This window comes from Pelecanus crispus, chromosome 7 (genome assembly GCF_030463565.1).
Source record: "Pelecanus crispus isolate bPelCri1 chromosome 7, bPelCri1.pri, whole genome shotgun sequence".
NCBI lineage: Eukaryota > Metazoa > Chordata > Aves > Pelecaniformes > Pelecanidae > Pelecanus > Pelecanus crispus.
Window position 1 is genome coordinate 12,839,489 of NC_134649.1, and position 15,502 is coordinate 12,854,990.

The 15,502-nt window shown below is 39.3% G+C and overlaps 1 protein-coding gene across 1 annotated transcript in view; it reads left to right on the forward strand.

The window, feature by feature from the left end:
- FBN1 (fibrillin 1) overlaps window positions 1-15,502 on the forward strand; it is a 158,706-nt gene that overhangs the window by 120,692 nt on the left and 22,512 nt on the right. The window contains exons 34-46 of the mRNA XM_075714469.1: window positions 217-342; window positions 1,921-2,043; window positions 2,641-2,763; window positions 3,627-3,791; window positions 4,187-4,255; window positions 4,367-4,492; window positions 5,846-5,968; window positions 6,615-6,773; window positions 7,712-7,783; window positions 10,025-10,150; window positions 11,236-11,358; window positions 14,357-14,482; window positions 15,270-15,386. Coding sequence (XP_075570584.1) covers window positions 217-342; window positions 1,921-2,043; window positions 2,641-2,763; window positions 3,627-3,791; window positions 4,187-4,255; window positions 4,367-4,492; window positions 5,846-5,968; window positions 6,615-6,773; window positions 7,712-7,783; window positions 10,025-10,150; window positions 11,236-11,358; window positions 14,357-14,482; window positions 15,270-15,386 — 1,578 coding nt within the window. The remainder of the gene's footprint in view (window positions 1-216; window positions 343-1,920; window positions 2,044-2,640; window positions 2,764-3,626; window positions 3,792-4,186; window positions 4,256-4,366; window positions 4,493-5,845; window positions 5,969-6,614; window positions 6,774-7,711; window positions 7,784-10,024; window positions 10,151-11,235; window positions 11,359-14,356; window positions 14,483-15,269; window positions 15,387-15,502) is intronic.

The window sequence follows — 15,502 nt, forward strand, 5'->3', positions numbered from 1 at the left end:
TTTTGATGAGAAGCTGTACTTTCAACATGCCGGAAATACACCAAGCTGTTAAACACGTAATAGCCTCTGCACATGACTAGATTGCAATGTCTTCTGCAAGTGTTCAGTGCTAATAGGATAATTAAAATCTGTGGAACACTGCATGCTTCAGCTGAAACAAATGTTGGTGAGAAAACCATGTTTACTGTAAACCTGCAATTTCTCTTCCTTTTACAGACCTTGATGAATGCTCAGAAAACTTGAATCTCTGTGAAAATGGGCAGTGCCTCAATGTCCCTGGAGGATATCGCTGTGAATGTGATATGGGATTTTTGCCAAGTCCAGATGGGAAAGCATGTGAAGGTAATTCTCTGCAAGCTTTAAACAACACTCAACAAATTCTGCCTTAATAATATTTTATGTTTGAAAAATTTTACAACTGGTTGCAGTTGTGGTCGTATTGAGAACTGCATGAAAATTGTCAATAGTGGTTGCTTTTTTTCAGTTTATACATTTATTATGGGCCTCTAGGTGTTCATCTACATATTGTATATAGAAAGTACAGCTTTTTGGAGCCTATCATATGGCATATTATTTATGGGTCTGATTGGTGATCCAAATGGCGCTGTCAGCTGCCATCTCATCTTGGTCATTTGTACCCAGTTCTTCGTTTTATGAATAACAGTTAAACAGAAAAAGTTGTTACTTTGCCTTGGTGTATATGAGGCTGAAAAACACTGATTTGGTAGCCAGTACAGTGAACATGCTTTGAGGGCTTCTGTGAGGTGCAGAATCAGAGTTTGAAGCCTTACAAAAAATTTATACCACCACCAGAAAAAAATAATTCCCATGAGTATTTGTTCAGTTTTGAAAGTGAGTTGTCAGTTAACTGTTACAGCTTGTTCATAAGAGCTTTGCAGATGCCTTTGCATATGCAAAGATTCACAAAAATCAAATAATAAACGTGTTACCAACATGATTAAAGTCATATATTCGATTGTAACATTTGAAATCCTCAGTTGATATAATGCTAATCAGTTAAGTCAGTCAAAAAGAAGCAGCCATGTTATCTGACATAGTAACAACTCATAGGAACTGGTATTTGATGGAGTTCGTAAGTACATCACTATAAATAGGATTTTTTCCCCTGAAAAGTGTTCTGTGTATTTTTTTTTTAGTAATCTACCAAGAGAAAAAATTTATGAGTGAATTTTTGTGTAAACTAAAACAATATTAAGTTTCATAATGTTTCATGAAACTATTTACTTTCAAGCCTTTTAGCTAACTTTAAATAGCTTATATAGAGCCTAGGTCCTGTTGCTAGAACAGATTTTCCTTGATGTCTCAGATGTGTACACTAAATGCAGTATTTTAAGGTCCTTTGTAAACACACACTGTTTTATTGTATCAAATTGGTTGTTCTTTGTGCAGTGCCTATGGCATTCAATAAATACTGAATCAGATTCAATGATTTGGACAAAGGCACAAAAGTGAGCTCAGCTTGCCAAACTTGAGATCTGTCAAATGCAGAAACCTGAAGAAGATGACTGTCAAGTTCACCTTTAGGGACAAGCTTTTCCTTTGCTGATGTCCAGCTTTCTGCAGATGACTGCTGATTTAGAATAAACTTCATTTTTTAAAGCATATCTCTTGCCATGTTTAATTTTGCTACTTGTCAGATTAGCCTGCTAATAAGCTCAGATTGTTTCTGGCATGGCTTCCAGAGACATTGAAAAGAGCCTTTTGCCCAAAAAAAAGGTTGTGGATTAGGTTCCTTAGGCTCCAAACATAAATCTTGCATGTTATTTTTTCTGGTCTTACACAGCATGCAGGAGCAGTTGGCTTCCACATCCATGTTTTTTGAACCTTGTTGCAGTTCTCTGTCTATCTCTTAAGAAGATAAGGAAGCCTCATATTTTTCCCCTCCTCTTCCTCTGTCAGATATTGATGAGTGTTCACTTCCTAACATCTGTGTCTACGGTACTTGTCATAACCTCCCTGGACTTTTCCGATGTGAGTGTGAAGTGGGCTACGAGTTGGACAGAAGTGGTGGTAACTGCACAGGTAAAGATAATTTTGAACAACACGCTTTTTAATTTTCTGTTAGTGTCGTGGTCAGCTCCTTAGGAAATTCTTTTCAAAAGTTATACAAGTCAGACAGGGTATAGGAAAATACAGACTTCCCTACTGTATAACAGGATTCTCATTCTTGCCTTTTCTACACTCCTGTTTCCCCTTCTTTGTCAACCTCTGATATCCCATTGGCTTAAGAGAAGAAGGGGAAAAACAGCAGAGAGAACCCCATTGTCTGTCCACATCTCGCAGACAGAGGTGTGTTGTGCCTTGTAGTTTCCATTCACAGCACTGGATGGTAAGCTATGACCTTGTCGTGTATTTTTTTCCCTTAAGTATTTTTTTTAGTACTTTATGTGAATTTTACTTCATACATTGGTCTTCCAGGAAAAACACTCCCACCCCCTGAAATGATGAATTCATCTCAGACTACTGTTTTTCTAAAATGCATATGTATTTTTTAGAGCTTTCTGGAGATCAGTATCTCATAACTACTGGATTTGTGGTGGTCAGCATATGATACCTGATATATCAATGGTTTGCACTGTCCTGCAGTATTTGCTTACCACACGCTGTTTTTTCTTGCAGATGTGAATGAATGTGCAGATCCCACAACCTGCATTAGTGGCACGTGTGTCAATACTGCTGGTAGTTACACCTGTGAGTGCCCTCCCGATTTTGAGCTGAATCCCACCCGAGTTGGATGCGTAGGTAAGGGACCACTCCTTATGTTATTTACAAGTGAAGTTGCACAGAGGGGCTGCAAGGCTAACTGCTTAGGAATAAAGTCTCAGGTCATGGAAAAGGGCTGGAACGGGCTCTCCAACTCTCACCCCACTGCCCCTGGCTTAGAAGTTGTAGTAGTACAGCGGGAGTATGTCCAGAGTGATGTAGCATGCCAGCAGTGCCCGGCTGCCAGAACCAACCCCTTGGGGCTAGTTACAGCTGTCCACAATTTACAGCAGGCATGAGACAATTTTAAATTTCAACAACCTTAAACCAACATCCAGCTGGCCCCAAGATGGCAGGCAAATGAAGTTGCAGCATAAAGCCACCCACGCTCTTGGATCATTGAGTGCAGCTTGGCTAGGTGCAGCTTCATGACCGATGGAAATGCTCTTGTACTGGGCTCCAACTGCTCTGATATTTTTTGGCTTTTGTTTGTTTAAGAGGGCATAGAGATGCTCCTCAAATTCAAATGTATTTGAAATTCCTAACATTTAGTAGATGCTTTCATGCTTGTTAACATCAAGGAGAGGAGAAAGCAGTGGGTTTCTGAAACTGAAAGGATGTATAAATGTGGGTGAAAATGTGAATCAAAATGAGAAAAGGCCTGGCTGAACTGCCCTTGGTCATGCTGAATAAATTCCCTACTTTGTAAGAAGTCCAGCAAAGACAAGGGATGGGGCACCACCTAAGTGGGAAAAGCTGGGCCTTCCTGGACAACACAGGTTACTTTCTTTGGCTGTCCTGCAAGAAATGAGAGCCATCTGAAGGTATCCCTCATCCTGAGATGATGTGTTGGGTTTTCCTCTTTCATAAGATGTGTTTGTCGTTATGTGCATTCTGCATAGATACACGATCTGGCAATTGTTACCTGGACATTAAAACTCGTGGAGATAACGGTGGCACCTTCTGCAGCAATGAGATTGGAGTGGGTGTTTCCAAGGCCTCCTGTTGCTGCTCCCTGGGCAAAGCTTGGGGAGTTCCCTGTGAACATTGCCCACTTGTGAACACAAGTAAGTTAGCTTTCCTGGGTTGAACACAACACTACAATGTGTTTGTTGGATTTTTTTCTAATTTAGCAAGGTAACTCAAATACCGGTGTAATCGTTTATTGTGTACATGCAGGGGACAGGTTTCCACTGGTCTTAACCAAAAACTTTACTAGTCTTTCAAAAAGATTATTTAGTCAGAATATTATTATCACTTCTGAGGAAGTTTGCTGTTACACAAAAAACTACATTATAAAATGGAATAGCAGTTGATGTTGCAGAGTAAAACCTAATATTTATATATGGTTACTTTGTTACTTTACATTTAAATTACCTGTAATAATCTGATTAATTTTCAAAAATAATTGTGCTGAAAATGTTTCTACTATTTTAAGTTCATAAATCTGTTCTGTTTTCAGCTGAATATAAGGTTCTTTGCCCTGGAGGGGAAGGATTCCGACCAAACCCTATTACAGTTATATTAGAGGGTAATGTTTACATTTTCCTATATTTACATGTCTAAAATTATGAAACTCTTCAGCGAGTGTTGTTTTTCATGGAAAAGCATGAATGAAATGTTTGTGGTTTTGTTTGAACAGATATTGATGAATGTCAAGAACTGCCTGGACTTTGCCAAGGAGGAAAATGTATTAACACATTTGGTAGCTTCCAGTGTCAGTGTCCATCAGGGTACTATTTGAATGAAGAGACTCGAGTGTGCGATGGTACGTAGCCTTCACTTAACTAGTCTTCTGCTTTTATTCTTAGAAAATGATGACAGATCAATAAGCAGAATTAATTAGTCCTTGAAAAGGAACATAACCAGACCAAGCAGTGTAAAGCTTAAGGGTGGGAAAATTGTAACAAGTTGAAGTCTTGCATTGAGAGAGAGAGAGAATTCCTTCTTGACCATGTTGAAATATATGCAGATTTTTGTTTAAAATGATCAGGTTTTCATCAACACCAGAAAACCCAACAATTTTTCTTTAAGTGAAACATAATTTACTAACCAGCTATAAAAAATAGCTGTTTGGTAATGGATAATGAATAAGCTGTCAGATAAAGAGCAAACTTTCCCCACGAGTCTGCTGGGCTGGTTACAGTGTGTCCATGCCTTTTTTCCACTGCTTATTTTCTCTCCTGCTGATCTCAATGTCCAATTGAAAATATTGACTGTACTGCACAGCATTTTCCTTCCCCTAGCACAGTCAGTATTACATGTTCATCGCGTTACATTAAAATGTCAGGTTGTACTGGATGCAAAACTTGAAGCAACCCATCAAGTCCTTAAATTTCCCATTGCCCAGGCTGTCTTCAGCCTTCCAGACTGTTAATAATGTTAATGTAGTGCCTATGATGTGCCAAGCAGTGCAGAAATACAGAAGATTCAGGTCCTAAATTAAGGCTGAACCAAAGTGCTTCATCCATATTGTGCTTATATAACTGAACAAATGTTAAATAGGAAATCTACATCTATATTTTTCCTTAGTGGTGTGTCAAAGATACTTTAAAATGGTAAGGCTAGTGAAATACTTCTGAACCTTTAGGAACTGGTGTTTTGTGGGAGGTGTTATGTTTGTGTTTGGTTGGGGTTTTTTAAACAAAGGTTAAAGTCTCTTGATGAAGTAAACATGACATCTTATGTTGGGAAAGTTTTTCCCTTTCCCTGGTCAAACAGACCTGAACCATCCAATCAATCTGTTTTAGCATCGTTACTTATTGAGATGGGCACTCCACAGGGAACAGCTTTGGTTCATGTCCCGATCTGGGAATCCGGAATGGATGAGATCCTGAAATACTATTTTTGTTCAACAGGTGCAAAAACAAAATCGCTGTTTCTGTGCTGCCTAGACATATCAGTGTTCCCATCTTTGCATCACAGCCAGGCTTTCCGTGGCCACCTGTGCCACCACTTCCTTCTCTGTGTGGGCTTTGCTCCACCCTGACTTCGCTCAGAGCCCCTTCGGCTGTCTTCCACCAGTACCTTCCTACCTCAGGCATTGCTGAGACATTTTCATTCTCAGAAGCACAATGAGAAAGCTGCTGTGGCCGCTCACTGCCTTTTTGTTCTCTTCTAGATGTGAATGAGTGTGATACACCTGGCATTTGTGGACCTGGCACATGTTACAATACTGTTGGGAACTACACCTGTATCTGTCCTCCTGATTACATGCAAGTCAATGGAGGAAACAACTGCATGGGTATGGGTTGGGGTTTTTTTAAAGCTTTATCTTAGTGCTTTGGGCCAGGACTTTACTGGGCACAAATCAGAACTATTTATCTGAATTTAGTTATACAAGAATTAACTAAATGAAAGATCAAGCTTCTTTCATTAATTTTATTAAATAAAGCAAGGCAGATCACTTTTAATACAGATCTTTCATTACCTCATCAGAATTTCTCCTTTAATTTGGTATTTTCTGTGTTCATCCCTTCCAAGTTTCACTTCAGCTTTAAAAGCTTCTACATGTGAAACACTACTAAAATTACTCAGACTTCACAGAATGAAGTCACAAGCTGTGTACAGTTCTCAGGGGGAACCATAAACAAACTGATGTTTTTTCAGAGTTGGGCAAAAGGCCAACATTAAATCCTTTGATGAGTCTGATCAGTGGTACAGCCGTGTTGGTTGCTTTTGACTATTTGTATTGCAAACACTTTTTCATACTTGTAGAGTAATCTTCTAGGGACAAGCTGTTCCGTAGTATTCTACAGGGCTGCAGCATCTGCTTGACAGGGGTTTAGAGAGTACGTATTTGAGGGAGGTATCTCCTAAGCCCTCCAGGTACATCATTTCCCATAAGAGTTGCTAATGCATTAGCCTGGGTTTTTTCTTCATTTTCACAGATATGAGAAGAAGTCTGTGTTACAGAAATTACTATGCTGACAATCAAACCTGTGACGGTGAGCTGCTCTTTAATATGACCAAGAAAATGTGCTGCTGTTCCTACAACATCGGACGTGCGTGGAATAAGCCTTGTGAACAGTGTCCTATCCCAAGCACTGGTATGTTTTTGCATTGCAAAGCTATTTGAAAGCCTTGGTAACATCATAATTGCTATTAGTGGGTGTAACATTGTTAGAGATGCTATGCCTTTGTCTGCTCTTGTGTCTCTAAAATGAAGGGACTAATTACTTTTTTGGCCTGGAGGTGATCAGCTCTAGTCAAAATGAAGGCATATGTGGAGTGTTTTGTTTTCATGCTGCTGGGCCATGCCTCCTTTGTGACAGTTTCTCTGTCTGGGAGACTTCACACTCTATATTGGTTAATCTGTCTCATTGCAAATGTTTGTTGATGCAGTGTTGAGGCACTGACGAAGGTTTTATTGGCATTGCTCAAACAAGTACGGTGTCGTCTGTGCTGTGCCTCAACTGCTGATTGCCACAAAGGGCCTTTTTGGTAGCCATGGGTTTACAGAGGTACCTTGGTCTCCTCTGAGAATGATCTGTGTCAAGCAGCTAAATGTAAGATGTAGGAGTTTCTGGGCTAGTTGTATGGGCATACAGGACTCCTCTACACCGGGTAAGACTCTGCAGAGTTGAGCCCAGGACATCCCACTCTCAAGGGACCACTTTCAAGGTGGTTTGCTTCAACAGACTTCCTAAACACTTATTTGAGTAACTTCCAACTTATAGTTCAGGTTTTTAAAAGTCAGATCTGGACTGTAATGTGCAGACATAAGCATATGCAAAGCCAAATCAGCATGTGATCCCAAGCCCTCTACATCTTTTTGTTTGCTAATTTCAATGTCCTTTGAATGAGAACCCAAGTGCATACTAAGCACATCGCATGGTGAGCCTTGGGGAAGGGTCTGCATACCTCTGTGTGCCCTGCAGGTGCCGAAGGTGTAGAAGAAGAATTTTCTTGGGCAAAGGATGTAATGAATTTTTGAATGTTCATTAATTCCAAATACTGTAATCGCAGCTTTGTTTTCCTGTTGCAGATGAATTCTCTACACTCTGTGGAAGTCAAAGGCCTGGTTTCTTCATTGACATTTATACAGGGTTACCAGTTGGTGAGTTGTAATTTCTGTTTTGGACTAAATTCCATGCTACCTCTGCCCAGGGAAGAGGGGAGGTTTGTTTTCCCAATTACTTTTTTCATTGGAAGAATAACAACTAAACAGGGTAATGGAGTTTAGCCCTCCGTTTAAGTCTGAGCCTGCAAACTTTCTGCCCAGTTCCTCCTAGCTGGCAGCAATGATAATTGTTGCTTGTAATCAAGGCAACATAAAGCTCCAAAGAATGAGCAGGGCACAGATACCGAGAATAAGAGGTCTGGGAGTAAGGCCAACAGCATTTGGTCTGAGAGGAGTTAGGAGTCTTTCCTTCAGACTAAAGCAAGATTTAATCTGACATTTCACATCAGTCCCCCTGTGTATTGGTTTGACACAAAAATCCTTTTTTCTGCTCAGCTGGAATATTTCTCACATGTTATTGTGTGTAACATTTGAATCGTGAGTAACAAATTGCAAAACAAAAAGAGGGAGAGAATGAGGAATTCTAAGACAAAGAGTTGAGTAAATCCCTACTGGGACTCCCTTTTGTTTTTATTCACACAAAAATGCAAATAAGAAGCAGATAATGTGCCCTGTAACAAACAGAGGCTGCATATAGGCAGTAATCGGGTGCTTTAGCATTAAGCTGTTGCTGCAATGCAGTGTTCAGCTAGTTAGACAGAAATATTTCTAGTAAAGTGAGGAATGTAATTTTTAAAGAAGGAACAGAAAGATACAGTATTTATTATTGACCAGGTCATTTCTTAGAAGCAAAGTTCTCCCTTCTGGCCATTCACATTAGCCCAATTTGTTGCCGAGTGTACTTGAGCTAATTGGGCCATTCATCAGCGTCAGCAGGGAGACCTTGGATCATGCTAACAGGCATAGGTAAAAGCTGCATCTGTAGCAGTCGACATGAGTGCCAGGAGTGTTGCAGTCTGCTGTGTCTGCCCTGCCATGTCATAAAGCAGTGCACATTCAGGAGCCAACTGAAAGAGAAAGGCTGTCCCACAGAGACCACCAGTGTGTTGTCCCGGTGCATGCGGCACTTTGGTGAGACTGATGCACACACACAGCTTTACGCTGTGAGAATCACAGGCTATCCCTGCCGCTTTGGCATCTTGGCAGGTCTCACTAAGTTGTAGCACTCAACCTGCTGCTTTTGGACAGCAGCTGCTTGTGTCCCTTACATCTGTAGGCACAACGCATGGGAACAAGGTAGTGCCCACTCTGCAGGGACAGTGTTCTGTGTACCCTGTAATATTTGGTTACAGTCCTTATATGATGTTACTCTTCTGTTTGGATTAGAGTTCTATATATTTGCTCCAGGTGGTTGTTTTAGAGGCAGAAGTAGTTCTACTTCTACTCATCCCTTATATAATCAGAGGACTCAAAATTACAGAATCTAATATAGGAAATAAAGAGTTTGATCCAGCAGCAAAATAAAAAAAAAAAATGTTATCTGATGGAAACTCAACATTTCAATGATAATTTCCCACCATATTCTTTGTCTTGTGTACATCAGTGCATGAGGCAAATTTACGAAAGGGAGAGGCTTTAGGGGAATCTCTGAACTCTTTCATGTTGTCAGATTATATGTTGTTATAGTAAAGATGTGTCACTTAAGGACCCAATAGGCAAGACACATATAATTGTAATAGCAGCTGTGTTTTTTTCTGCCAAAATCGGTTACTTAACCCAGGTGTATGTAGAACATTGGTGAACCCTGTCTGCCTGCCTTAATCTGATTAATAGCATGTTGGCAGCCCAATGTTACCTGGCATTGGCACTTTCAAACTGTTACATAAAAACATGAAAGTCTTTTCAAATTAACAAGGGTAAAACAGTGAAAAACTAATTCTGACAAGTGTTTGCCTTCAGTCATGCTCTCCTGTATTAAACCAAAGACAGTTGCATTCTCTGTTTGGCTCTTCCTAATAACTCCACTGTAACACTCAGAAAGATGAGGAGGTTCATCAGGGCTGTGGGTGGGAGATACGAGGAAGGACGTGTGCTACCCTCTGCATTCCTGTGTGGCAGGATATATCTTGGCTACAGTGAAGAGTCAGAACCTGAGGAAATAGGAAATATCTACATATCCACAGTTTGGAATGACTCTCTGTTGCAGTTGGGAACATTCTGATACTCACATTATGCGTTTGATAATTCACTTAAGGGTAAATGCACAAGGATATATTCTGTAGCAGAAGATTTAATGAAGTGCTGTTTACAAGTATTTAAAAAAATTTCTTCTTACAGATATTGATGAATGCAGAGAGATTCCTGGAGTGTGTGAAAATGGGATCTGTATAAACATGGTTGGCAGCTTCCGATGCGAGTGTCCTGTGGGTTTCTTCTACAATGACAAGCTACTGATCTGCGAAGGTAGAGTGCTGATCTCATTCAGAGAAATGGGATTTCACCAGCTGGCAATTCAGATGCTGGCAAGTCTGATATACTTGCAACTCATCCTTAATGAGGGGAAAATAATGGTATCAGTGTAGTAATCTGTGTTAATTGAGACATTTTGAATTCTTTTGCATAGAAAATACCAGATTTTCCATCAGACATCTAAGGCCTCGAAGGAGCATGAGTCAGCAGTCATGGGAAGAAACATTGTTTTTCACATTTGACAGAAAAGCCAAGAAAAGAGTAGTAGTCTTTAGTCAGATCAGGAGCACAAATTTTTTAATTCCAAGATATTTTTTCCTAATGGAACGAAGATTTCTGTAAATAATATAAAACATGATAATTTTTTTCCAATTTAAACATTTCCTAACATTGTATTAGTCAGTCTAATGGAGAAACTGAGGACAGCAGAATGAGTTGCTGTCATTCTCTGCTGTGGGTTATGACTGCTGACAACATGTGTACTGCAAGCAAAGCATCGAGAGCTTCAAGTAAAAGCATCTTCTGTATGCTGCTTCTAACTGAAACACAGTTACATTTCTAGGGAAATAAAGTTCTCTTTTTGCAGCAGCTTAAGTAAGGAAAATTAGTCAAAATTTTTTTCCTAAAATTTTGTGGTGGTGTTTACATTGAAAGCTACTAATATCCAACAGGGATCTTGATGCTGTGTTATGATCAAGGGAAGTCCTCATAGTCTCCAGCAGAGATGTACGCAAACATAGCAGCTTACTTTTTCTGATCACAGTCTTAAGACTCAAATCCACCCAAGTGAGGTGTTGCAACAGGCCTTTCATGCGCCTTCCAGCACCTTCAGAAAACCATTACATAAATTCTCTAAATAGGAATGAGTTTTACAGATGGAGCATGTGGGTTTGGGACCATTTCAGGGAGATATCTAAATGTGACCAAATAATTACTTTCGTCAATATATATATTTTTTCAGAATTAAAAAGAAATGCCTATATTTGGGTAAGGTAATACTCTTTACACTACAAAGTGGTTTTGACGTCTTTCTAGTGCCAGCTTACCATAACCATCAAATTCCTTTTTTGTATTGACAGATATTGATGAATGCCAAAATGGACCAGTGTGTCAGCAAAATGCAGAATGTGTCAACACAGCCGGTAGCTACCGTTGTGACTGTAAACCTGGCTACAGGTTCACATCAACTGGCCGCTGCACTGGTGAGTACTTCTGGCTTGTTTGTGTGAGGGTCTGCAAAAAGTAGTAGATTTTACAAGTCTAAAAAAGCATATCTCCTCTTCAGAAAGTTGGTATACCAGGAGATGATCTGGGCTGCAAGAACCCTCCTCTTAAAGCCTTTCAGGGCATCACATAAACATTCTGGTAATTCTCAGAAGACTAATGGGCCCATCCCACAGAGGCGTAAATGAGAGTTAATCACCTGAGTAGGTGTTTGTCTTCCACTTTATCCAACCAACTGCAAACATTTTTCTTTAGCCCATGTCATGTCTAGGGAGGGAAGACCAATTGATTCACTACCTTTTGACTAACTGTTTTCTGACACTAAAAATTCAGTTGCAGTCCTGACAGGGACGGTCCTCTGCACAAATTCTTTGATTTTCATTATAATTTGCTAGATGTGTTTTAGCAATTTATTTGCCACTTGTATTTTTACAAATAAATCACTGCTTGCTGGGGTCTCTGCTGATAAGGTGGACTTATCTGCTAGGCCATATGCAATAACTAACTTAAAAAAATTGTCATTAAACTTCCTAACTTTTCTGTAGATTTAAACAGGCCCCTGAACGTTATTTTTAAATACTCACTGAGTGGGACTGCAGTTCTCTAATCTATTTGCTCTTTCTTCTAATACTGTAGTTCAGAGGGGCATTCGTGTTATCTTGATTACTTGAAGAATTGCAGAGATCTTAAAGACTGCTGTGAGCCAAGCAGCTGTAAATATCATATACGTTTCTGAATAAAATAATAATTACAGTGGAAACTGGTAACATTTTCCTTGGGTTATTGCTTCTGAGTACTTGAGTTTTAGGAAGTGTACTTTTCCCTGCAGTGCAGTTTTTCATTGTTTCATGTGACCCTTAAGGGAAAAGGGTGTAGGGGCAACCAGAACAATACTATGAGAACTAAAACATTTTTTTGTTAAACTATACAGTGGTACATGTAAATATTCAATATGTTCCTAATGTAATTGTTGTTGTTATGGGTACAGGAAAAGCCAGGGAAGGTTCTGATATGGGTTACAATACCCAACATGAATTGGCACAAACAGTAATACTTCCCTGTATTTTGCTCTTATTTTATATTTAGTGAAAATAAAGTTACACAATTAGAGTCAAAATAAAAGTGGTTGATAAAGTACTTGATCCAGCAAAGGAAGGAAATTCCCAACCGCTCTGCTGAGCACGAAGAGTGCTAAGCACCTTGCAGTGTTGGATCAGTCATGCTACCGCATGGAAAATTATCACATCCCAGTAGTTTATATGCTATTGAATCAAAACCAATGTATCACAGCCACTAGTACTATGAGTACTGCACTTATCTTACTATGAAAATAGGATTCTGCTGGTGCTGTCTATTGTGGTATAATAAATAATTTTTCATATAAACTCCTTTTTGGCACTTAAGACAATTCTGCCTCCTGATGTTTTATAAAGCTACAATGTTGTCTGCTTACCCCAAAAGAAGTGACTTTTCCCTGGAAATTTAAGTCACTATTCATTTGCTAAAAGAGCTCTTTCATCTCTTCTGTCCTGAGCTGAGAAGATTAGGAGTTCTTAAGGCAGCATGTTATCCAGCATTGGTTTCCTTTCCGCCTCCTTTAGACTCTAATTAGCAGCAGTATCCTTAATAGCATTGGTCTTCAGTGAACACCCATCCAAAGTTACTGATGGTGCAGTTGATGTACAATAATCCTGGGAATGGGGGCTATTGGGATTGTCTGTGTGCTAAGTAGAGTGTAGGGAAGAGGCAGTAGAGGCAGGAAAACAAGATTTAGTACATGAAGTTCTTTGCAATTAGGAGAAACTTGACTCTTAGTTTTGCAAGGAACTGGGGATGGTTTGGTAAAAAACTGCATCTGCTTTGCTGGGATTGCACGTAAAAGAAAATCACTGAACACTAAAATCTAATCGATTCTAATACAAGCTTATAGCAGCACCTCAGTTCTTGTATGTTGGAGCTGCAGCAGACGAAACACCAGGAAGTGTATTGAATCAAACCAGCTCTTGTTGGTGATGAGGTCAGCAGAAAGACCTCGTTTAATTCATGTTTCTGATTTGTTATGGAAAAAAATGTGCTGGACAGCAAACATTTTGTTCTTTGACATTTTGTTTCACTGTTGATAAAATCCCGGATTCTGCCTGAAAGCATTTGTAACAAGAGTAGCAGGAAGCAGTCAGCTGTTGAACTAGTATCATAGATGCCCTGCTATTGTAAGACAGCATATCACATGCTGGCAGGATAGCTTTCCCCATCTCTCTCTGCAGAATTATGCAGTTGAGTGTTTGCTGCTGTTGGCAAAATATTTTCTGACTCCATATAGCAGTAACTCTTCTTGCTGTTTGAGCTGTGTCTGGTTTACAGGATCATCACATTGCATGAGGCATGGACACTACAACATTTATGTATACATGTACCCATTTTATCTCTGCACAATGAGTAGATAAATCTACCATGCATTGTATCTCTCTGCAAGCTTAGTAAGAAAAGTGTGGGATTCCTTTCTGTTTTGTATGCTTTCTGTGAGTTAATCAAACAATTTGTGCTATAATCAAACGTAGCTAAAAGCAAGTACTTCTTTCATGAAAAGGATATACACTGTGATTTATATGTGGCTTTCATATCTGCTGCATAGTCAATGTAGAGCACTCAGAAATCTCCCCATGCAATTTCATGTCATTAATTCTGCTTTTGAAAGCCATGATGATATGCTTTCCCTCCAGCAAGAATTTGTGTTCAATAAATATAATTTTTACGCTAATTTTTTTTCAGCTTCACAAATGTTGGAAAAGGTAATTTACAAGCAAATAACCCCTTTTCCAAGATTTACTTAGTAATGCTTTTGACATTAATAAATTAAAAATACTACTTTAAATTAGGGCTGTGCACTGGATTCTAACTATCATCGTTGCTGCTAATGTGTCTTTCCAGCCCTGTAGTCCAGAGGCCTTAACTTTCACTGTGCCTCTTCGTTTTCAGATCGGAATGAATGTCAAGAAATTCCCAATATCTGCAGCCATGGGCAGTGTATTGACACTGTTGGAAGTTTCTACTGCATTTGTCACAATGGATTCAAGACCAACGATGACAGAACAATGTGTATAGGCAAGTATATCAAATTAAGCTGTACTTAGGCTTCAGTTAAGATAGTTATTAAGTCTGTCCTCTCTGTCATGAGGAGTTGCATTACAAGAACTGAGATTGTGAGCCATTTACCACCAAAGGTGTAAAACCACCATAGCTGGCAATTTGGAAGCTGATAATGAATGAAGAACATCTCATTACAGTAGAGTGAACCTTTCAAAATATATATCCTGTCTAATGAACTGCTAAAGCTTTCATTTTTCAGGAAAATGCTCCATTCTTCTTAGAATTCTCTGAAGTGTTTTGTCTCATTTATTCCTTTAGGCAAGGAATTTAATAGATGACTATTGCAATGCAGCAATTGTATACAGCCTACTTGTTAACAGAGTAAGTGAAGGATAGATTTGTTGCCAGAAAAGTGCCCTTTTCAGAAACAGAGTCATCTTCATAAAGAAAGAAATTCTGTATTTAACCTGTTCACAGTTGTTAGTGTGATGTCTGTTGTCTGAGCAAGATGAGGAGATTTCAGAACGCTTATGATTAAAGATAGCTTAGAATTCCTTTGGGAAGGGTGAGATAGGAGCCACAGTAAGACAAATGATTGTTGGACCCTTGATTATTTTTGTAGATGCTAATATCAAGTGTATAGACCTGTATAAAATCTTCTTTTTGGGAGATAAGACAATCTTTTTCCCTTCTATTCACTCTGTTGGCAGTGGATTATTTCTCTTGCCTGTGGGATAGCTACAGGCTTTCCTTTTCCCATCAGTGATTAAAATTCTTGCTGCTTGTTTTTTCTCCTTTGTAGATATTAATGAGTGTGAGAGAGACGCCTGCGGCAATGGAACCTGCAGAAACACCATTGGCTCTTTCAACTGCCGCTGCAATTTGGGCTTCATCCTCTCACACAACAATGACTGTATAGGTAAGGAGTGCTGAGACTAGTTACATGTTTCTAAGACTTTCTACTTCTAATGAAAGTACCATTAGTACCGTCTTCTCCATCAATTTAGGATCACACCTTGCATAGTTTGTGTGATT